The sequence below is a fragment of the Hemiscyllium ocellatum genome, chromosome 4 (assembly GCF_020745735.1).
Source record: "Hemiscyllium ocellatum isolate sHemOce1 chromosome 4, sHemOce1.pat.X.cur, whole genome shotgun sequence".
Classification (NCBI taxonomy): domain Eukaryota; kingdom Metazoa; phylum Chordata; class Chondrichthyes; order Orectolobiformes; family Hemiscylliidae; genus Hemiscyllium; species Hemiscyllium ocellatum.
Window position 1 is genome coordinate 81,337,198 of NC_083404.1, and position 24,803 is coordinate 81,362,000.

The 24,803-nt window shown below is 38.2% G+C and overlaps 1 protein-coding gene across 15 annotated transcripts in view; it reads right to left on the bottom strand.

Annotated features, from left to right (window-relative positions):
* dtna (dystrobrevin, alpha) overlaps window positions 1-24,803 on the bottom strand; it is a 201,165-nt gene that overhangs the window by 67,248 nt on the left and 109,114 nt on the right. For all 15 annotated transcript variants that reach the window (XM_060823522.1, XM_060823546.1, XM_060823517.1 and 12 more), the window contains exons 7-10: window positions 22,371-22,476; window positions 17,621-17,787; window positions 13,043-13,167; window positions 4,563-4,646 (exon numbers count right to left, since the gene is read on the bottom strand). In XM_060823522.1, the coding sequence (XP_060679505.1) occupies window positions 4,563-4,646; window positions 13,043-13,167; window positions 17,621-17,787; window positions 22,371-22,476 (482 nt within the window). The remainder of the gene's footprint in view (window positions 1-4,562; window positions 4,647-13,042; window positions 13,168-17,620; window positions 17,788-22,370; window positions 22,477-24,803) is intronic.

Here is a 24,803-nt window from a genome sequence, read left to right on the forward strand (position 1 = left end):
AATTCCTGGGAAGTGATTTGCCACACCTCAGTCCAGCTCTGCAGCTTACTTATGTTTCTCTGTAATCTGCAACATCCTTCAACACTATCCACAACTCCACCGACCTTAGTGTCATCCACAAAGTTACTAACCCATCCTTCTATGCCCTTAGCTCAGGCATTTTTAAAAATGACAAACGGCAATAGCCCCAGAACAGATCTTTGTGATATACCACTCATAACTGAACTCCTGGATGAACATTTCCCATCAACTACCAACCTCTGTCTTCTTTCAGCTAGCCAATTTCTGATCCAAACCGCTAAATCACCCAAAATCCCACGCCTCCGTATTTTGTGCAGTAGCCTACCATTATCAAATGCTTTACTGAATTCCATATGCACCACATCAACTGGTTTACTCTCATCCACCTGTTTGGTCACTATCTCAAAGAAATCAATAAGGTTTGTGAGGCATGACCTATTCTTCACAAAACCATGTTGACTATCCCAAATCAACTTATTCCTCTCTAGATGATTGTAAATCCTATTTCTTACAATCTTTACCAAACTTTACCTGCAACAAAGTAAGGTTCACTGGTCTATAATTACCAGGGTTGTCTCTGCTCCCTTTCTTGAATGAGGACATTCTTTCACAAAATGTGCAATTTAAAAAAACTTCAGCATGGAAGTGTGTGACGATGCTCTGGCTTTCAGAGGTTATTTTGTCCTGTTTTATTTTGAAGTGAGGTTGTAAGGCAGAGGCATCGAGCAGTCTTGAGTAATGCAAACAGCTTGGGGCCTTGGGATTTTTTTATAAAGCATCTCACAGATCAGGATTTCTGAGTTTTAGTTTTTCAATGGCATTAGAAGTTGTTGGGTCTCAACAGATTTGGAAGCTTCAGTAAATGTCTCCTAGCTACTACTCTCTCTGAATTTTCTCTTGATAGTTTTTTCTCTTGGATTGGAGAACTGTATATGAAAATCTGTGTCTGAAATTGCCTTTTTGCCAATGGATGTGTTTCTGGGATGTTAATATTTTGGAAGAGTTAATTAGTAATAGTCATTATATCTATTATTCAGTTAAGTTTTCCAATGGAGTTGTTATTCTAAGTTCTTTCTTTTGTTTGTCTTTTAACTATAGTTTTCAAATAAATTGTCTTTTTGCTTAATGTAGCGTGACCAGATGCATTATATCTAGAACACAGCCCATTACATTTGCTTGTAAAATAAGAAATGATTAGTGTCTAGGTTACCTTACTAAAATATTTTGAGGGGGTCTGGTCTGTTCCATTACAAGTGAAAGAGTTAAATTTTGCTGTCAAATAAAGAAAGATAAATTGACTGAGGCCTCTTCTGGGTGCCAGTTCTGTGTCCAGTTCTGGTCATCCTGTTATAGGAAAGATATTACTTAGCTGGAGAGGGTTCAGAAGAGATTAAATAGGTTGTTGCTGGGAATGGAGGATTTGAGTTATAAGCAGAGACCGGATAGACTGGGATTTCTTTCACTGGAGCATAGGACGTTGTGGGGGATGACCTTATAGAGGTTTATAAAATCATGAGGGGATTAGATAAGGTGAATGGCAGGTGTATTTTTACTTAGGGTGGGGGATTTCAAGACTAGAGGACATATCTTTCAGCTAAGAGGAGAAAGATTTCAAAAAAGAAATGAGCAGCAATTTATTTTTAGACAGGGTGATTCTTATGTGGAATGAACTTCCAAACGGAGCAGTGGATGTGAGTACAATTACAACATTTAAAGACATTCAGATAAGTACATGAATAAGAAGTATTTGGAGGGATATGGGCTAAACGCAAGCATGTGGGGCTATGTGGACTCCTTGCAGATCGCAAGGACTCGTTGGATTGAAGGATCTATTTCCTTGCTGTATGACTCTGTGACTGGCTTGGCAATCATGCCTGATTCATTTCATTACACGTGCAATGCAAAAGGTGGTGTATTAATATTTTACCTAGTTATTTTGGATTTTTATTTTATTCTTTCCCTAAGCATTCATTGCTATAAGAAGAAATTGTAATCTAGGTCAAAGGCAGCCGGAAAATTCTGAACGCAGAATTAAATAACCATGAACAGGTCCCCCATGGCATCATGCACTTTATAATCTGTCCAATTAGTCATTATCACAGTCTCAACAACAGTGACAATTATCAGTAACAGAATATCCAATATAGACTAATCTTTTTCATATACAGATTATAATTCCACATATAATTCAGACAGTGCATACAAACATTAGTTATATTTTATCACAATGAATGAAATTATAGTTTCTCACCTCTGTATATACTCTCTTCCACCCTTTTCCATCAGGTGCAGGATACAAAAGTTTGAAAACACATACCAACAGTTTCAAGAACAACTTCTTCCCCACTGTTATTAGGTTTATGAATGGATATCTTATATATTAGTTGATCTTTCTTTGCACCTTCTCTGTAGCCAAAACACTACATTCATCATTATGTTCTATTATTCTAATGTACTTATGTAAGCTATGATTTGTCAGGTTAGCATGCAAACAATAATTTTCACTGTATCTTGGTACATGTGACAATAATACCTCAAATTAAAAAAAAAAGTTGTGTGGCAAACAGATGGAAATATCTGAATGATCCACTAACTCATCTGTAACTTTCCATTCAACAGTTTGGATTTTCATTTGTTATCCATTATCAACTTGAACTTTTTTTTCTATTCTGAGAATATAATGATATGTATAAGGCTCTTTAAAGACAAGGCTGAACCATAATTTCCCAAAAATAATGGACTGGAGTTGTGGTTTCCTGTTTAATGGAGATGGGACTAAAGTGTGTGACCAATCCATCCGTGAGAAGAAGGGTAGTCATTTTAATATTATTTTGTGGCTTCTTGCCTCTGTTTTAACAATTATTCCATTTTTAGTCATAGGATGCCTGGTTTCCTAAGCCTCAGGAAACCCAGCAGCTTAAAGAAGATGAGAGGATGTGAACGGAGGACAGCAAACTTCTTTAAGCACAGTTTGCAGGCCAGGAAGATCAATCTGGCCCTACAAGCTACTCTGGATCAGCCACGTACCTCCACAAACACAATCCAGGGATGTGATGAAATGCACCAAACTTGCCTGAATGAGTGCAACTCCAAAGACAATTGTATTCAGGACAAACCAACAGATTTGATTGACATCCTATTCACGCCCTTAAGCATTCCCCCAGTACAACAGTCACACAGTGGCTGCAAGTATACAAAGTGCAGGCTAACAATTCTCTAAATTCAAACACCAAAATTTCTATCACTTAGATGCACAATGTTATCAGGAGCATAGTCAATCTCTTAAAGTTACACAATCTCCTGCGCCCGATCAGTGCTGAGTTAATATATTAGATTGCCCTCTTGAACATCACAGTGCAAGTTCTTTCATCTCGGACGGCAGTAACTACCTCTCATGGACAGTTAGTAAGTAGGGGGTGGGGAGTAAATGCTGGCAATCCTTAAATGAATAAATTAATAAAGGCAGGCATGTTATTTAAATACACTTGAGTGATTAGCACAAATAGATTCCAGTCACACAATATTTGTTCATTGAGAGAAGGGATCGAGAAATACAGCAAAAAGACAGATCTTGTTTCTTACAATAGTGTTGAGAATGCTATCATTATCATCTTGTTATAATATGAAGTGATGCCTGGGTATTGACCACTTGTAGTTGGCACAGGGTGTTGCCACCAAATTCTTTCTTATACTAGTACAAGGGTTTTCTCATTGTCAATGTTGAAGGATGAAGCAGAAAAAGCTCTTATCCTTGATAACAAGATGTGATTTACTACGTCTCAAATGATTATATAACATGTTGCTTTAACTCTTTGATAAATTAACTACTACTAAAAACAGGAAGACATGTTTCAATGAAGATCTTGGGCTCAACTGCCGCAAGCTGTGAAGTGCTGCTCCAAGCATATCATGTCAGAGTGGAGTTTCCTCTTAACTTATACATTAACCCTTTCATATCTACAATCTTGGGCTCAGTTTATTTGAGTTAGCTGGATATCTGGATTGCAATCAGAGTTATGCCAACAGCATGGGTTCAATTCCCACACTGGCTGAGGTTACTATGAATGGCTCTCCTTCTCAACCTTTCCCCTCACCTGAGGCGTGATGGTTCTCAGGTTAAATCAGCATCAGGGGTCTCTCTCTAATGGGAAAGAGGCTAAACGGTCCAACAGAACACGGCAACTTTACCTTTGCCCATGACCTCACACAAGAACGTTGCTTACTTGAGAAATCTTAAATGGTGAATTGGAAATAATTTTCCTGTTTTCAAAAATTCAAACTATATTAAGCTGTACCAACTTATGATTTTCCCCTGTGAATTCCTAACCATACACACAGGACTAGATTTTATGACCATTGGTGTTCACCCCCACCCATCTCATTTAAAAAAATACAATTTTAACTGAAAAATGTTTACTACGAAAGAGAATTAGTCAATAGTATTTAATCCAAAGAGATTATTAATTGTGTTTTAAATTAAAGTTCTAATGGTTTTCATTTTATTCTTACCTTTTCAAGATGCATAGAACAGACTGACTTACCTCTTATTAGGGCTGGGGCTTCCTGAGGTAATTACTGAATGGGAGAACATTGTATCATTCATGTTAGGAGGAGGTCTTGAAGGCCTATGAAGGCACAGAAACCATGGTTTGTAATGACATTTTAACAATATCCAGGAGTACATCTGCAATGCTTACACCGTTCATTGATACTGTTACAAAGTACAACTTCCTGCAAAGCAGATTAAAAATTTGCCCACAGCGATGCAGTTTGATGTGACAAACAAGCAACAGTAATTTACAAGTCACAATTTGAAAGGTTGGCAAAATGCTTAAGATGATCTATTAGTTTGTTCTGAAGGATTGAATATAATTTTGTCATCAATAAAAACAAAACACAGTATGCAAATATGAGAAATTAAGTTTCAAATGGAATTCATTGGTCTGCTATTTAACTGTTTTAACATCTCAGTTAAAAATTGGGCAAAGGAGTGTCTCTGGGCATAACCACTGTGCCTGTGCTGGATGTTCGACAGAATACTTCAATCAATTCCAATGCCATTTCTCTCAAAAGCTTTGCAACTTTCTCTTCTTCAAGTATTTATTCAATCTGCTTTTGAAAGTTATTGTTTCTGCCTCCACCAATATTTCAGGCAATGTTTTCCAGATCATAAAACCCTGTCTCTCTTTTGTTTGCTAATCAACTTAAATCTGTGTTGTATGGATATGCACTTTTCTTCCACTTGAGAAAATGTTTCCTTATTTGGTCTAATAAAATTTTTCATGATGTTCAACACTTATATTAATTCTCAATACTCAACTTTTTTTGCTCTATGAGACATTACTCCAGTTTCTCTAGGCTTGCCCTGTAACTGAAGTCAGAAATTTCCTGTACATCCTTTCCAAGGTCTTAACATCTATCCGAATGTTGGTTCCAACTGCTTTCCATAATTTATTCCTTGAGTATTTCCCACATATTCCAACTTTTGTTTTAATATTTTATTGCTGTTCAGTAAATCTTAATCTGGTGAGAATTTATGGCAGTCTCAATTGCTACACAATTAGGGTATAATTGTCATTAGATTTATTTGAAAGATTACTAAGAGTGTGTGTACATGACAATGTTAACGTTGTTAATTTTGTATTAAAGATAAAATTACTAAAACTAACTGCATGTTTTGAGAATAACTGACAGCATCAGAAAGTAGATTCTTATAATGAGACCTTGCAAGGAGGCATCATGATGGAGTCCTTTGTACTTCCTAAAGATGCATGCATTTTATTCTCTTTTGATTGTGACTATTTTATTTGGAGCATAACAGTAAAAATGAACAACTAATACTGGTATGGAAGTTTTATGCCTCTGAAGATAGTCAGGCTAAATGCCAACTATCATGAGAGGGTCATTTTGACTTTAGCAGATATATAATCTGCAGCTTGGTCAGACAATGGTGCTGACAGATGAAAGCCAAGAGGGAGAAGAGACTGAGGAGTAAATAAGAAACCCATCATTTGGTTTGACATTTGCAACCACTAGTGCAGGTAGGGAACTATCATTTATTGAGACTAAAACAAAACTGTTTAACTAATATCCTTTTGGAAAGAAAATCTGTCATCCCTACTTGGTCTGGCCGAGATGTGATTCTAGACCCCCAGCAATGTGGTTAATTGTTAAATGGCTCCTTAAATGGCCTACAAAGTCTCTTAGTTCTTGGAAAATTAGGGATAGGCAAATTAATAGAAAATATATAATGCATACCCTAAAGGGGCAGTTTAGAGGCTGGTTATGTACCCAGTGAGCTACTTGGTACGAGTGGTCTGCAGTCAGAACAGTGGGAAATAGTAGACTCAGGTGATAGAACTAACTGTAGTAAATGGCTGATGGGTAAGCACATTGAACTATTCAGGACATTAGAAGATCTACCAAAGAACCTTGTATCACTGTTAAAGAGCAAGGAAAAATCTGGCTCCTACTAAACATGGATAGAAAACAACATTTCTAGCCTAGAGTTGGTGACCAACTCCATGCTGACACCTGTAGGCTCAACCGTCATGCTACATCTGATGGTCAATTTCACAGCATCCCATGAAGAACAGTCAGAAGCCATCCAACTGCTGAATGTTGCCGGGGGAGCTGAGACCGAAGTCATTAAATCACAGTTTGTTATGAAGCAAGCCAAGAACTGAGGTCATGTTGCAGTTGTATAAGACTCTGGTGCGGCCGCATCTGGAGTATTGTATGCAGTTTTGATCGCCATACTATAGGAAGGATGTGGAGGCACTGGAACGGATGCAGAGGAGGTTTACCAGGATGTTGCCTGGTATGGTAGGAAGATCGTATGAGGAAAGGCTGAGGCACTTGGGGCTGTTTTCATTGGAGAAAAGAAGGTTTAGGGATGACTTGATAGAGGTGTACAAGATGATTAGGGGTTTAGATAGGGTTGACCGTGAGAACCTTTTTCCACATATGGAGTCAGATATTATGAGGGGGCATAGCTTTAAATTAAGGGGTGGTAGGTATAGGACTGATGTTAGGAGTAGATTCTTTACTCAGCGAGTCGTGAGTTCATGGATTGCCCTGCCAGTAACAGTGGTGGACTCTCCCTCTTTATGGGCATTTAAATGGGCATTGGATAGGTATATGGAGGATAGTGGGCTAGTGTAGGTTAAGTGGGCTTGGATCGGTGCAACATCGAGGGCCGAAGGGCCTGTACTGCGCTGTATTTTTCTATGTTCTATGTTCTAACTGCTATCATGCAGTCTCAAATTACTGCCACCATAGTTTTGGACATTTATATGGGGGATTATACACTGACATCTATGATAATTTACAACAGAATTTGTACCTTATGAGACCTGATGAAACTCTGTCATGTATAGAGGCGAAGGTATTCCACATTCTTAATACAACCATTTTTCCATCCTTTCCTATTATTATTTCTCTCCCTTCCTGATCGGATTTAACATATGCAACATCAACAACTATAATTTAATAGTGCTCACATCTCTCTATGGGAAGATCATAGAAAATATGAACATCACAAAACTATAACTACTTTTCATAATGAAAGATTCCATTTAGTAGCCAGGCAGAGAATGGACCTAAATTTCATAAACACAAATAATTCAATAGCCAAGAATATCGAACAGGTATTGGGGTCAAAACTTGGGCAATGTGAGAAGTGTTGGACCCACAATAAAACTATGTTTAGAACTAGTGTATGGTTAACATCACTTGATTGATGTAAGTAACGGAAAGTGATGCAGGATAGGGAGATTACCTGTTAACAGTCAACCAATACACATATAGTTACTGGAATTAAAGGCTTGTAGAAGCAGTCATCACAATTTTGCAGTTGAGAAGTTACAAGATCACCAAGAAAAGTTACTTCAGATCAGCTTAAAACTTGAAGTTTCTCATTTCTACTTTAGCTGCAAGAGAAGTCAACCCAAAATAAAACATGGCCATTTGCACATGGAGGTCTTCCTAATCTTCTGCAGTAAGAATTTCAAGGAAGTGAGACCATAGTGGAAATTGGAGCACTGCTCTAGTTTAGGATTTATGGCAACAATTAGTTGATCTTTCTTCTCAATTTGTTTGCTCATTCACAGAAAAAAATATATGTGCTGGATTTACAAAGTTGCTCATTTGATTGCAAGTTGTAAGTAAAGGCTGATTGGAAGGATCACTGCATTCCACATCTTTTGATTCACTGTAGAAATTCATCAAAGATCCTTCAAAAGCAACTTTCAAACCCACAACTATTACCATCTGGAAGGACAAGGGGCAGCAGATACAGGGGAATATTAACACGTGCAAGATCCCCTCAAGTCACTCATCATTCTGACTTGGAAATATGGTTAAAAAACCAGCTAAAGAAAATAAAGCATTAAGTTATAGTGAATGACCATTTCTCAAACTAGAGTGTGAAGTAGTATCTTCTGTGAATTGGTTTAAGGACTACTGCTCTTTTTGATATTATATCAATGACCTGAACTTAGATGTATTATAAAGTTTCAAAGTATGCTACAAAAGCTTGCAAGTCCAGTAAAGAACGATGAAGACAGTAATAAACTTCAGGAGAGCATGAGCAGACTAGTAAAATGAGCAAATATAGAAAATGTAATTTAATAGAAGTATGAAATGATACATTTTGGAAGAAAGAATGAAGGAAGTTAATATGAACAAAGTAAAAATTTAAAAGAGCATGGGGGCCGATAGAAATTATACAAGTCTTTGAAAGTGGCAGAACATGGTGAAAGCAGGCCATAAAAAAAATACATGGAATCCAGAGCAAAAGCAAGAAGAATAAATCTGAAAGCTATACTAAGCTTTATGAATCACTGCTTAAATACTGAAATATGTTGTGTTCAATTTTAGACATCTGATTTTAAGAGGAATGTCAGGACCTTCCTTGGAAAGAATGCAGAAGAGATTTACCAGAGACACTTCAGTTATGTGCCAAGACTGAAGTAGTTGGGGTTGGTCTACTTAGAGCAAAAAACATCGTGGAGAATTGGCAAAGGTGTTCAAAATCATTAATATGTTTATAACATAAACAAGGAAAACGTATTTCCAGTAGCCCAAGGTTTGAAACTAAAGTGGACAGATTTGAAGTGACTGGCAACAATGAGTTCATATGACGTGGAATATGATTGCTAAAAGGATGGTGAAAGCAGTATCCATAATAAAATTCCAGATCCAGATGCAATTCCAGCTCAGGTGACTGTCTGTGTAGAATTTGCACATTCTCCCCATGTCTGCCTGGACTTTCTCTGGGTGCTCCTGCTTCCTCCCATAGTCCAACAATATGCAGGTTAGATGGACTGGCTATGCTAAATTGCCCAGTGTCCAGGGATGTTTAAGTTAGGTGGATTAGTCATGGGGACAGGGTAGGGGGTGGGTCTAGGTAGGATGCTGTTCAGAGGGTCAATGTTGACTCGATAAACCAAATGACCTGCTTCTGATTCTAAAGATACTTTTATAAAATTATAGGACAATGGGGAAACAGCATGGGAGTAAACTTAATTGAATAGCTTTATCAAAGGATGACCAAAGGCACAATGGCTAAAATGGCCTCTGTCTGTGCTTCAATATTATACAATCTTATGATTGGGTGGAATTAATACTTAGGAAGCTGACCTCATACCCCCTTAATTTTTGGGAAGGGAGTAAATACTTCAAACTTTTATCAAGATAACATAAAAATTATAAGTTTTAAAACATTAAATCTGCTCCCTTGTTGGCAAATCCAACTGCACATTTTCCATTATACACTTCAATTCAAATGAGGAAATTCAAACAAATAGTAAATTACACATTTCCCAAAATTGGAATGCAGAATATTTTACATTCTGAATAATCATGATGATACAATAATTAAAAATGCTGCTATCTTTAAACTATCTGAAGCAAAAATCCAATGAAGTTTGGTTCAATGATTTTCCAGGTTGGGTATCAAAACAAATTATACATTTTGTCTAAGTAAGATACAAAAAATTGTAGTTATAGTAAAGAACAATGAAGACAGTGAAATCAAAAAAGATTTGAAATGTACAGTATTTTCTTTTTGTATAATAAATTATGGATTACCTAACTGACTGTAAGCATAATAACTGTGAAGAATTTGATAGCCAACCAAAAAGTTACATTAGCCAGGATTTTATGGGTCCTTGAGGAATGATCTGTGATGCAGAGGAGACTGAAAAGTTAAGTAGAGGTGAAATGGTTGCAAGGTGCTTGTTGCATTTCTGTCCCCATAATATTTGCCAATGTTGGGGAATGAAGTAGAAGGCACTCAAGTCCAACAGCCAACTGAGGCCCTTGAGATGCCGACTGAAGGCCTCTACCAATAAATGCTGGCATTTTAACAAAAGTAAGGGGATTCTCAATCATGTGGGTAGGTTGCCTGTTACACCCTGGAGGCTTCCATGTATGTTCAGAGGCAGACCCTCCTGGCTGGGCACTCTGTGGTCCAAGAAGACAGCAATTCCTTCACTAACTACTCTCAATCCACTTGTTAGAACATCCCTGACAGCCCCCAGTGAGTAGAACAGCACATATTGCACAGCTCTTTTGCTGCAATGGCAGTGTTCATACCTCTGAGCCAGGAGGACCAGGTTCAAGTCCCATACACTCCATGACATCACTGAACAGGTTGATTAGGAAAATATTCAGAACTAAATTCATCCTATGAGGGTAGTATCCACGTTGTTTCTCTGGATTGAATGCAATCCCAGCAGTGGTCACTGGATTGAATGCAATCCCAGCAGTGGTCGCTGGGACTAAAGAGTTGCTGGCCCTCAATTTGCTATCAGATTTTGAAAGAGGCATCTCAGTCCCTAAAGAGCCCCATGGCAGATCATTAGCTGCTTGACAGTCATGAAATCCAGACATAGTTCCCATAAATAGCCGAAGTAGGATCACCCCTGACATTTCTATTCATGTACGGGCCACCATTGCCCTGGAAGCTTTCTGGCCACTATTTCATATCTAGTCTCATTAGTGCTTGCTACATGTTTACTCGACACTACCACTGATTACTGTATATCTCAGGTTTATTTATTCTAGAAAATACTTAAATACAAATGTAAAACAATACTTACCCATAATCATTTCTGTGCAGCAACAAAGGCAAAGACATTGTAAGAAAATGCAAGTAATTAAATGTAGAACGTGCCATTCATTTATAAATTCAATATGTTCACAAACAAATTCCTTTTCTTTAAGAGGTACTGAAGTGGACCAAGAACAAGTTTCCAATGTTACAGTAATGATTTGAATAGCAGTGTAGCTTTAATAGTTAAGTGAAGCATTACATTTTCTATTCTCATTTCAACCACATGTCCTGTTCTGGATTTGATTGGCGTGGATTTTGCTGTGAGTGGTAAAGAATGCCTTTTATGCTCATTTCCCACACAGTTACTGCCTGGTTTTTAACAGATCTGTCATAGGGATTTCTATTCTCCTGGAATCTTTTAGAATTTCTGGCTTCTTTAGAGGAACTGTGTAGTTTGTGACCAGGACAAGCAGCAATTAAACTATTCTGTCAAAAAGACTAAAGAATCCTCATGGGTGACATAGCAGGAAATACACATTTAAAAAACTAAAACATTATTTTTCTTTTCTGAGGGTATCAGATTCCACACTTGTCAAATTAAATTTTCAGGTTCAGAGTTTTTCATAATAATCAACTTTACTGAAAAGATATACCTGGTCACCATCACATTGTCCATTGTGAAGGTTTGCTGTGTGTAAATTTTCTGCCATGATTCAACACACATCTGCAGCTCTACAAAGCTCTGGTTGGACCATATTTGGAATATTGTGTTCAGTTCTCATTAGAGGAAGGTTGTGGAATCTTTAGAGAGCGTGCAAAGAAGATTTACCAAGATGCTGCCTGGATTGGAGGGCATGTCTTATGAAGGAAAGTTGAGGTAGCTAGGGCTTTTCACATTGGAGTGAAGAAGAATGAGAGGTGACTTGATGGAGGTGTACAAGATGATGAGAGGCATTGATGGAGCGGATAGTCAGAGTTTTTTCCTTGGATAGAAATGGCTATCACAAGGGAGCATAATTTTAAGGTGATTGGAGGAAAGTTATGGGGAGATATCAAAGATAAACTTCTTAGACAGAGTGATAGATATGTGGAATATACTGCCAGCAGTGCTAGTAGAGTCAGATACATTAGGGATATTTAAGTAACTCTTGGATAGGCACATGGATGATAGTAAAGTGAAAGGTATGTCAGTTAACTTGATCTTAAAGTAGGATAAAAAGTCAGCACAACATCAAGGACTGAAGAGCCTGTACTATTCTATGATCTATTCTAATGGCTCTGCCCAAGAACTGCAGGAGTTCAAGAAGGCTGCTTATCACCATCTTCTCAAGGCCAACTGATGATAAGCAATAAATGATCATCTAATCAATACTACCTAAATTCCATGAATAAACACAAAAGAATAATGAAGTTAGTACACTGTAATAAACTCAGTTACATTTAATTCAAAAAGATGAAGTTGCCAAGGGTTTACACAGTGAGATTCAAAATGGAAGAATGAACATTTCCAACAATTCAAGTTTCTCACTAATTGCCCTTTGGAGGTGCTTCCATAACAACCCTCTGGAGAAGCATCGAATCACGTGTAGTAAGTTCAGTATTTCCACATTATTCTACACAGGTACAGCCTCTAAATATTCCCAACCCTTTCAGTGGAGTATTATGTAAGAATGCTGATAGCTTCGATTTCATGGATAGTGCAAAACCTGGGCCATTCATTTGCAGCTTCAGAAGATGGGGAGAACGCTTGACTAGATATTTACATTACAGGTTTCTAATGTTGATAGAAAAAGCTGATAGTATACAAAGATGCAATGATGTTAACAAATTTGGTAACTAGCTAAGTTTTCCTTGTAAATACATTTAGAAACAGATCCACTCCACAGAGTGTCTTTCATTAAGCTGTTGAGAAACAGCTTAGGAAATTAATTCTTAAAGCTGAAAAGATCAACATATACTTACACAATATGTGCCAGATTTAGCGGTTTTTCAGGCTGTTCAGGATACACTGGGTGCAAAGGTTCACGATTGGAAGCACAACTTAAAGACTTGCTAAGTGCGTTGGTTAGCTTCTTTGCAGGGGATTTCTGGGAATAATGATGGTAAAGATAACATAGATATGCAGAATATCAAAACAGCACCACAATTTCTGAAAACAAAAGCTACTAAACTGTGCAACTGGACATGTATTTATTTTATCCTCCTTCTTTCTTTCCCTTCACAGCACCATAATTGTTTGTGATCATCTTCAACTAATAGGGAAGGCCCAGAATTGGTAAAACATGAGGTCTGCAGATGCTGGAGATCACAGCTGCAAATGTGTTGCTGGTCAAAGCACAGCAGGTTAGGCAGCATCTCAGGAATAGAGAATTCGACGTTTCGAGCATAAGCCCCTGATGAAGGGCTTATGCTCGAAACGTCGAATTCTCTATTCCTGAGATGCTGCCTAACCTGCTGTGCTTTGACCAGAATTGGTAAAGCTTTATTTGGCATATTATCACCACTACTGTCTAATAAACTGCATTTGCTATCAAACACAATGCATTACAACATTCATTTAGAATGGGTTTTGCTATTGTTACCACAGTCTATTTACTGCCTGGACACAGTTGCTGTGATCCAGGATTCAGTCCTCAAAATTAATCCATTATACAAAATAATTATCACAAACAGCCATGACATTTATTTAAATGCCTCTAATTCTTAACTACAAGTATAATTAGAATTAGAATTAGAATCTCTACAGTATGGAAGCAGGCCCTTAAGCCCAACAAGTCCACACCGATCCTCCGAAAAGTAACCCACCTCGATCCATTCCCCTACATTGTCACATCTCTAATGCGTTGTAACCTTAGCGTTTCATATTAGCCCCAGGGTTTATTTTACAGAATGATAAACTATTACTGCACATTAACAGGTCTTCAGTCCATTAAGTCCTTGTTGGCGATGTTCTTTCTCCATATGGATTCTACATACGCTCATTCCACTCTGTTGTTCATATAGATAATGGTTACTTTAAATGGGACACAAAGAAAAGTGTAATAGTTTTGTACTCAAATTATTAAGATGTAATTAGTGGGCAAGAAAGGATAATGAGACTAGGTGAGAGTCCAGACATCTTTCATTCTGTTAAAATAGTTGTTGTCAAAAGAAAACATTGCTTGAATGGCTGAATGGTAGTTTCCTCTTAGCTCAATTCTGTCAATTGCACAACATACACTTACGCAGTCAAGTCAAATTCCTGTAAGTTCATTCCATCGATACTTAAATGTCTAGATGATGAACACTTGCATAGGGCTGTAGTAAAATTGTTTATCAAAAAATGAATTAACGATTTTTAATGTTTTTTTCACAGTTGTCATTGCTATCATTGCATTCATTCGTTCCATCCTGAGGGTATACTGGGTAGTGCCACAGGTTTGCACAGAGACGATGAGGAGCCACTTAGATTTGGTGGATGGACATAGGTTGGCATGAGGGGTCATTGCGGATGGATGGAATGGCATAGAGTGCATGAGGGGCCACCAAGTGAGTAGAAGGATAAAGGTTGCCATCGATAGGGCATGGGGAGCATATGAGAAGAAGAAGAAGTGCAAGAGATGGAGACAAGAGGACATAATATTAAACAGAACAATTGGGACAATGTCTTGGCAGCTCCTCCAAAATGTTTCCACAGGTAGTAGGCCCAAATTCAGTTACACCTGCCATCTCCAAAACAGAAATCCTGCCTGTTCAGGAACTTTCTCCTGATGCAAACTTGTCAAACTGGGTAAATTCAAACTCTCACTACTTTGCTCTAGTTTGAAAACCTATCCCTTTGTGTCCTCCTCACAACGTACTTTCCTATGTATCTTTGTTTTTATCAGCAAATTTGGTGACAATACATTTGGACCCTTCATTGAAGTCATAAATGTCATAATGTTGGTACTGAACCATTGGAACTAGAGAAATACAAGTTGGATCTTAGTCCGTGTATTAGTCAACTGATCTGCAGCAATGTTGCAGTTCAGGGTGCTCTGTTTGTTTTGTGTTTTTGAGTGTTGGGAATACGAGTCAGCCCAAGTGTCCATTGTCAACTGTTGGCCAATTATGTTTGCTTAAAAATGTGGTTATCAGATGGGTACAAGCTTAATCTAACCAGCAATAACGTCAACAGTTGAATAGCCATCCATTGACGATTTTTTCTTATTTCAGTGTGGATTCAGGGTGGAACAAACAAGGGAGGAAAATATTACAATGCACCAAATTAAATGGGCAAATCAAGAGTGATAGCAGTATAAATTTCAGACTGTGCCTAATCGCTCATTAAGCCTGTGATAGTGCAGTCCATTTACTTCCATTTCTCCTAGCCTTCCTGACATTCTTGAACTTTCATCTAGCCAATAATTTAACAAAAAGTGTATTATCAATTACCATTTTGAAAGCTCCTTGGTATTTGGCTACCATTATTTTGCAGAGAACTGTTCAGTTCCTAAGTCTAAACAAGGGCAATTATGAAGATATGAGAAGGAATGTGGTTGTGAATTGAAAATTCTGATGATACACAGACAATGGCTATTAAAAATTAATACTTGGCTTTTAGATAAACATGCATTCTTTTCAGGAAAAATAACCAACAAGAAAAGCAAGGCAGCTATGTTTTACAAGGGAAGTGAGAGATAGTATTAAGGATTAGTGATGCTGGAAAAGCACAGTAGTTCAGGCAGCATCCGAGGAACAGTAAAATCGATGTTTCGGGCAAAAGCCCTTCGTCAGGAATACAGGCAGAGTGCCTGAAGGGTGGAGAGATAAATGAGAGGAGGGTGAGGGTGGGGAGAAAGTAGCATAGAGTACAATAGGTGAATGGGGGAGGGGATGAAGGTGATAGGTCAGGGAGGAGGGTGGAGTGGATAGGGGGAAAAGAAGGTAAGCAGGTAGGACAAGTCAATGGGAAGTGCTGAGCTGGAAGTTTGGAACTGGGGTGAGGTGGGGGGAAGGGAAAATGAGGAAACTGTTGAAGTCCACATCGATGCCCTGGAGTTGAAATGTTCCGAGGGAAAAGATGAGAGATAGTATTAGATCAAACCACGAGGTTGCTACAAGATGTTAAGAAGCTAAGGTTTGGGAGAATCTTAAAATTCAGCAAAGAAGGTAACAAAACAGAGAATATATATCTAAACTGGCAAGAAACAAAAATGGATTGTAAAAACTTATAGAAGTAAAAAGTCAAAGATTAACAAAGGCGAGTCCTTTACAGGCAGAGAGAGAAAAACTAATGATGGGGAAATAGGGAACTGGAAAACTAAGTATTCTGTGTCTGCCTTCACATTAGATATCAACATGAAACGATTAAATTCCAAACTAAAAAAAATTAGTCTGAGTAAAAATGCTCTGTTGAAGAAATTAATGGGACTGCAAACTGACAAACCCCAAAACATCATGACGTTCACCATAGAGTGCTGGAAGAGATGGCTCCAAAGATTAGTGGATGCATTGATTGTCATCTATCAAAATTATTTATTGGAAAATTGCCTGCAGATTGGCAAGTTGTAAATGTAACTTTACCTCACAGAAAGAGTGGAGAGAATGTAAGGAACTACAGACCTAGTGGGGTTTAGCACACCGCATATTCCTGGTTGGTAAACTGGCTTCTGTAGTAGCATTTCCATTTTTTCATTCGGGAAAAAACAGGAAGTGTAGGCAAGAATAGTTAATTCAATGAGTAATCTTATGCAGAAAATGAAAAAGGGAAAATAAACATGGGATAAAAGAGAAGGTAAAAATAAGTTTATTTGAATTTTTGATTCATTTTAATCTGATTCTGTAATTGTGGTATAACCATGAATCTGCCAGCACTCACCATGATTATTCTAAATGGACAGCAACTTCTCATTTCTCTGCTAGTGCAGTAAAACATGGAAATCTAGAAGCTATGTTTCTTTTGACTTATTTCTCTACAGATAGATGACCCTCCCCCACAACAGCTGCACCATAATACATTAAATTGCTCTACTATTCTATTAGCTGTCTATTAAATAAACTAAAAAAGGTTGTGTTTTAAATCTGAAGGAATTAGATTTTAGACTTGAAAAAGTAAACTTTCAGTGCAAGAGATGTTACTTGATAGTAATTAGTATTTTACATGCCATGGGGAAAAAAAAATCAGTTACACTTGGATAGACTCAGACCCAACTTTATTTTTAGTTTATTTAATGGGACAGCAAATAGAAAAATAGAGCAATTTAATGTATTACAATGTAACTGCTGCAGAGGGCCCCATCTGGCTGTGGAGAAGCAAATCAAAAGAAACATAGCTTCTGGACTTCCATTTTTTACTGTACTAGTAGAGATATGAAAAGTTGCTGTCCATTTAGTATAATCATGGCGAGTGTTGGCAGCTTCATCACTATATTTACCACAATTACAGACCAATATTTGTCCACACTACATGCCTTGCCAATCCAAAGAGAATGTAAACTGAATGATAATATTACAATTTAGACCTTACAAGGAAACAACGTATTGGTTGTGAATTGGGTGATTGTTTCTTGCTCTTCTTACCCACGATGTGTATTCTTTCATTTGGTGTTGGTTGCTATGAGAACCACTTGCATGGCCTCTCCAAAAGCAGTCTTGACATAGCTGATAATTGTGACACTGCTGGCAACGATATCGAAAACCCATCATGCTCTCACTGTGGCAGTAGGAACATTCAACAGGGTGGAAGACTGTAGATGTAATACACAAAAGCATTTAGGCTATTTTTATTTTGTGCACATTTCTTCCTGCCATTTTAATTTTGCATACATACTGCATATTTGAATTACTACATTTAGTTTGATCAAATAAATCTAAAGCAGTAGATTTCAAATTGTCCAGTATGTGTGATTCCCTGCAAATCTTGTCATTCAGAATCATTTTACTGTGTATTTTACAAAGCAAAGCTTAGATTATAGAGTTACACAGCACAGAAACAGACACTTCGGTCCAACTTGAACATGCCAACCAGGTATCCTAAACTGATCAAGTCCCATAAGCCAGCATTTGTCCCATATCCCTCTAAACTTTTCCTTTTCATGTATCTACCCAGATGCCTGTTAAATGGTATAATTGTACCCACTTCTCCCACTTCCTCTGGCAGCTTGTTCCATACACACACCACCCTCTGCATGAAAAGGTTGCCCCTCAGTCCCTTTTAAATCTTTCCCCTCTCATCTTAAACCTATGCCCTCTAGGTCTGGATACTCCTACCCTGGTAAAAAAGGACCTTGACTATTCACTTTATTCATGTCCCTCATGATTTTATAAACTTCTATGACGCTCTAGCCTATTCAGCCTCGCCCAATAGCTCAACCCTTCCAATCCCCACAATATCCTCGTAAATCTTTTCTGAACCTTTTCAATTTAACAACATCTTTCCTACAGCAGCAAGATCAAATTGAATGCAGTATTCTAAAAGTGTTTTCACCAATGTCCTGTATAGCCACAACATGACATCCCAATTCCTATACTCAATGCGCTGACCAATGAAAGCAATATGCCAAATGCCTTCTTCATCATCCTGTCCACCTTGAAAGTGGAGTTGCAGAAAATATGCATCTGCACTCCTTTGTTTGGCAACACTCCCCAGGGCCCTACCATTAACTGTAAGAATCCTGCCCTGATTTGCCTTACCAAAATACAGCACCTCACATTTATCTAAATTAAACTCCACCTGCCACTCCTGGCAAATCTGATCAATATGTCTTTGTAATCTTAGATAGCCTTCTTCACTATCCATGACACCACCAACATTGGTGTCATCTGCAAACTTACTAATCACACCTCCTATATTCATACAAATCATTTATATGAATTATGAAAAGCAGGGACTCAGCACCAATCCGTGTGACACAGCCTGGTAAAAAAGGACCTTGACTATTCACTTTATTCATGTCCCTCATGATTTTATAAACTTCTATGACGCTCTAGCCTATTCAGCCTCACCCTATAGCTGAGGCTGAAAAATGACCCTCCACTACCACCCTCTGTCTCTGTACACTGGCAAAAGTTAGCAAAGTTACCTGGAAAGTCGACCCAGCAGAAAGATATTTTTAACGTATGTGAAAAAGCTGCAGGAATACTTGTCTGGATGTACTAAGACAAATTTCCATTTATTCTGAATACTAAGACTCCAAAAAAAAAAGCTTTTTTCTTTTCTATGCTTCAATGTGAGAAACTAATGTAAAACTGCATTGCTGAGGTGCCAAAGTAGGTGAGAGCTGACTTTTTGAAAATAGATCATTAAAAATGTTTCAGCTGAATAATGCAAAACACACACTGACTAATCAAAAAGAAAAATAGTTTTCTCATTAGGTTCAGCAACAATTAACATGTTGGAGAGCTTAACAATTAATGGACTCCTTAAGTGCTGAAGCTAGCCCACAGAGTATCTTTCAAATTATCCACTGAAACATGAAAATACTTGATCACTGAATTTTATAATATGAATGATGTGCATTTTTGTAATTTTAGTGTTAGTAGACTAACACTAGGGTTCTCGCGAGAGGCTATGCAGGTTTACAAAGCAACGAACATGGTGTCATTGCAGGCCAAATAATAATGCACATAGTGGGACAGGGAGGGATATAATGCACCAAAATTAAAAAAGAAAGCAGCAAGTAGGAGGATGGTGAAAAAACATGGCAAAAAGTCAAAATTAACAGCTCTTTACTTAAATGCACATTGTTTTCGGACAAAATAAACAATTAACAACACAAACAGTAATTTTAATGCCTCTAGCCATTAAGGAGGCACAAAGAGAGCTAAATATTCAGGTGTACAAGAATTTTTGAAAGGACAGGCAAGAAAGAAAGTCTGGTGAGGTAGATTTGTTAGTACGAGGTGGAATATGTATGAAAGCAAGAAATGATTAGATTAGATTAGACTTACAGTGTGGAAACAGGCCCTTCGGCCCAACAAGTCCACACCGACCCGCCGAAGCGAAACCCACCCATACCCCTACATTACCCCTTACCTAACACTATGGGCAATTTAGCATGGCCAATTCACCTGACCCGCACATCTTTGGACTGTGGGAGGAAACCGGAGCACCCGGAGGAAACCCACGCAGACACGGGGAGAACGTGCAAACTCCACACAGTCAGTCGCCTGAGTCGGGAATTGAACCCGGGTCTTCAGGCGCTGTGAGGCAGCAGTGCTAACCACTGTGCCACCGTGCCGCCCACTAATCTTTGATTGGAAGATGTAGAATCCAAATTGGTGAAGGAAATAAATAACAAGGGGCAGAGGAGACTTTTAAAAGTAGTCAATAGGCACCCCCATCTTTAGCTAAACTGTAGGATAGAGAATAAAAACAAAGCAGATGTGGAGAGGTTGTTTCCCCTTGTGGGAGTGTCCAGCACCAAAGAAGAAAATGATTGCCTGTGTAAAACAGAGGCAAGGAAGAAGATCTTCTATCAGAAAGCAGTGAAACTGCCCGAATGGATTATTAAGTATACTGAGGTCTGAGATGGACAAATTGTTAATCAATAAGGGAATCGAGGATTATGAGGATAAATCAGAATAAAGGAGCTGAAGATGATCAGATCAGCTATGATCTTATGGAATGGCAGAGCAGACTCAATGGGCTGAACAGTTTATTCTTGCTCCTACATCTTACGATCTTGTATGTACCTTTTTTTTATTTTGAAAATGTAAATCCAAAAAGCCAAGAGATAACCATTTGTTGAGTTCATTGTGATCAAACAGCTACTTTGTCTTGAGAGGGAACACTCATTGAAACTGTGCAGCATTGTTTGTGTCTCTCTACAAATGTAGAAGGAATTTGTATTGATGGTCCAGAAGTGAAAGTTAGCTGTGTAGCCCCTCGACCTGTTCAGCAAAGACCACTCTTGCCACAATAGTATAAGGCCAGCCATTCAATAGATGGACTTTGTCACAAGGAACTTGCCAGTGATTTCCCACTCCTTGATTAAAAGAGTGTGTTGGTAATCTTGCTCAGGAAATCTGCTCTAAATGGGGCGCCATGATGGAATTTGTGAAGCTGGAACAGATCATCAAGGAGTGATAGTTGTGGTGTGGCACATATGTTTCAACCATCTTGCACTGCGACTTTGTGCTATCAGTCCTCTAATACTCACTGCTCCTGTTAAAAGTGCTATAAGGCAGATTTTAATTATCAGGCATTACTGACCAACGAAGTGGGTGGTTCAGCTGCAAAATCCTTCCAACAGGTTCAGTTCAAAAGCTAAGCCCATTAACAGACTGTTCCATCCCAAACAGGTATAGCCACTATAATTTTGCAATGCCAAGTCTCCACTAAAATTGAGACACTCAGGCACTGAATCAGCTAAGCGTTTGACTCAACTCTGTTCTGTCATTTTGGTCTGCTGCTGAAACATCATCCCTCCAGGCTTGAAAATTCATCTATATTCCTGTCTAGCTTCTTATGTTCTGATCTCCATAAATTGGAGGTTATCCAAATCTTAACTGTCCATGTCTGAACTCGCACAAGCATCACCCTTTCACTTGCTGACCGACATTGTGACACTGCATAAACAGAAAACAAATTTAAAATTCTTTTCCATGTTATCAAATTTCTTTATGGTGTTATCCCTTCCTTCCTTTGCTATCTTCTCCAGTCCAACAATTCCACAACTCCTTCCTCACTCTAAGATCTCTGCATTCCTCCAATTCTAACCTCTTGAACCTGTTAAATTTAAAATCACTCCATTACAAATGCCCTACACTCGAGAATATGCTCCTTAAATGTCTCTACTTCTCAACCTTGAAATCTACATCTTTTGCTCAAAAGCCTTAATATCACTTTATATGGCTCAATATCAAAAATAATATTCACAGAATCACCTTTTATTTGACTACATAAAAGTAATAAAAGAAAATCAATACAAAAATGCAGTTGGTTCAAATTGTTGAGAGATGAGATAGGTCAGAAATAATAGGCAAGGTGTGTTCAAATGTGCCAGCAACAGCACACATTATTGTTAAAAGTCTGGAGGATTAATCATTTTCTTGTGGATTTTACTGAGCATATCACTGTATTTTTAAAAGGACAAGTGACACACTTGAAAATTTTCATTGTGGAACTGAACTTGAACTCAAAAGAATTTTCAGACCTCTTTTCAGTCTGAAAGCAGAGGTACATGTTGCATTTTTCAGTAAATTATGGGAGATATTACAAATGAAGGCTACAAACCCATAATGAGTCATTACTTTCAGAATATGAAGGAAATGCTTCAAAACAAAACAGTAGGCAAAGTGAAAGTATCTTACACTCTTCATAACGTACCATTTTCAACGTTTGCAAGACGATGCATGAGTGGCAACCAGACAAGACACTGTGGTGGGGGATCAGACATCAAGGTGTCCAGAAACGTATTGAGTGTCACTTTTTTCTGGAAACACAAAATAATAATTTGGAATCATCTCACCAAAAGATAAACAAAAATGTCTTTGAAATTCAAATAGCATCAAAAATCTGTGCCACTCAAATTTTCTCCTTCTTACTAAAACAAATGCATCTTTCATCCAACATGCTTCTTGCATGTTCTTAGCATTTCCTATTAATATTCTCAAACAAATGTAATTCAAATATTTAGTACAAATGACAGCTAAGAAATGCATAGTGTATAAATTGCTCCACATTATAAACACAATTCTACAAATTCTACTACTAGTTATAGTAATACTCATGGAATTATATAATCATAGAGATGTACAGCATGGAACAGACCCTTCAGTCCAACCTAATAGAGTCCCTTTTGCCAGCACCCAGCCCATATCCCTCCAAACCCTTCCTATTCATATACCCATCCAGCTGCCTTTTAAATGTTGCAATTGTACCAGATTCCACCACTTCCCCTGGCAGCTCATTCCATACATGCACCATCTTCTGCGTGAAAAAGTTGCTCCTTAGGTCCCTTTTAAACCTTTCCCCTCTCACTCTAAACCTACGCCTTCTAGTTCTGGATTCCCCCACGCCAGAGAAAAGATGTTGACTATTAATCCTATCCATGCCCCTTCTGATTTTATCAACCTCTATGAGGTCACCCCTCAGCCTTCAATGCTCTAGGGAAAACAGCCCCAGCCTATTCAACCTCTCCCTATAGCTCAAATTCTCCAACCCTGGCAACAACCTTGTAAATCTTTTCTGAACCATAGGAAGGATAGCCCAAACTCGTCCATTTCCATTCTGGGCATGTTTGGCCCCATGAACAGGTCAGATGCTCTGGATGTGGTATACATTGATATCCAATTGGGAACAAGTCGCCCTGGGAATCTTTAATATCGACTCAGGAACCTGTGAACTTTCCTTGTATCAACTCAAAAATGAGCAAGGAAATCTCCTTGAAGCATATTCCTGCTCTCAATTTGTATGTTAATAAGTCCCGTTGATTAACACTTATGGCACACTGTCAGCTGACAATTAAAACTCCTCCATGCTGAAGACAATTTGGAAGATGCAATGAGTGTTGTTAACAGCAGAAAAAGTATCCTGGTGTATAACTTCAAATCCATCATGAAGAACAACATAGTTTTATTGAATTGGGCTTGCGGCTGTTCTGCGTAGCCTTGTTCTTATCAATTCCCCAGTTTCAAATGTATCTGCCAATGGTTGTATTAGTATCAGAACAAACACACAGTCTTTGTGGAGATAGAGACCCATTTTCTTACTGAGGATATCCTCCCCCATGCTAAATAAAATTTATTCAAAGTAGTTCCACCAGCTGAAAACTGGACACCGTTTAGACCATTCCCCCTAGTTCACTGAGGAGCATCAGTATACCTAAAGATGGGGTGACAGTGTGCAAAGCTTCATCACATAACTCTACCACAGGTTGCTTCTGCATGCATGGTCAGAGATAAGTAATCCCACAATCAACAGACAATTTCAAAGCTCAGTAGTTCAGCCAGATCCAGACATGAACTATGGTAGATATTTAAAAACCTAAGGAGAGAAGAAAACTCCATGAACATCACCAACAACAACGTTGGCAAAGTTCAGACAAGGCTGGAGCTGACACAATTATGAAGTCCCAAGAAAATGATCCTTTCTCAGTCTTTTCCATAGTCACTGTTTCGGATGCCAGTCTTCAGCCAATTTGATTCACTCCACATGATATTAAGAAATAATTAAGCACACTGAATACACACTGAATATCAGTGCTCAAAATGTACAGGAGCAGTAGAATATCAGTGCTCAAAATATACAGGAGCTGCTCCTCCAATCAGAGACCCAGTGTCCCCACTGCAGTCTTCTTTAGCTCATCCAATCACAGGTTCCCTTTCTCTCGCTCTTGCTGCATCTCAAGAAACAGAATCTGTGATTGGTGGAGCAGTGAGAACAAGATGAAGTAAGCTAGAGCAGTTACTCTGGCCAGTGCTTGTCCATCATGCAACAGAGATTTGTACAGCTTGTGAAGCAGTTATTCAGGAATGTAACCACTAAATACCCACCAGGTCTGGACTGTTGTGACAGATGGGCAGGAAAGAGAGGCTGATTACAATTGGTAGCTACAATTGGCAATGAATTGTTCTTCATAAAGGATCTATTTTCCCATTTTCATGAAATTCTACCTTTCTTTCTCTTCTCTTGTTCCAATCTTACTAATTCCTTTCAGCAACTTGAGAATTGCTGAAAACAGATATACTTTTTTAATCTTGCCATTAGAACAATTTGCAAAAAATAGCAATGTAGAGTGTAAAAACATTAATACTATGT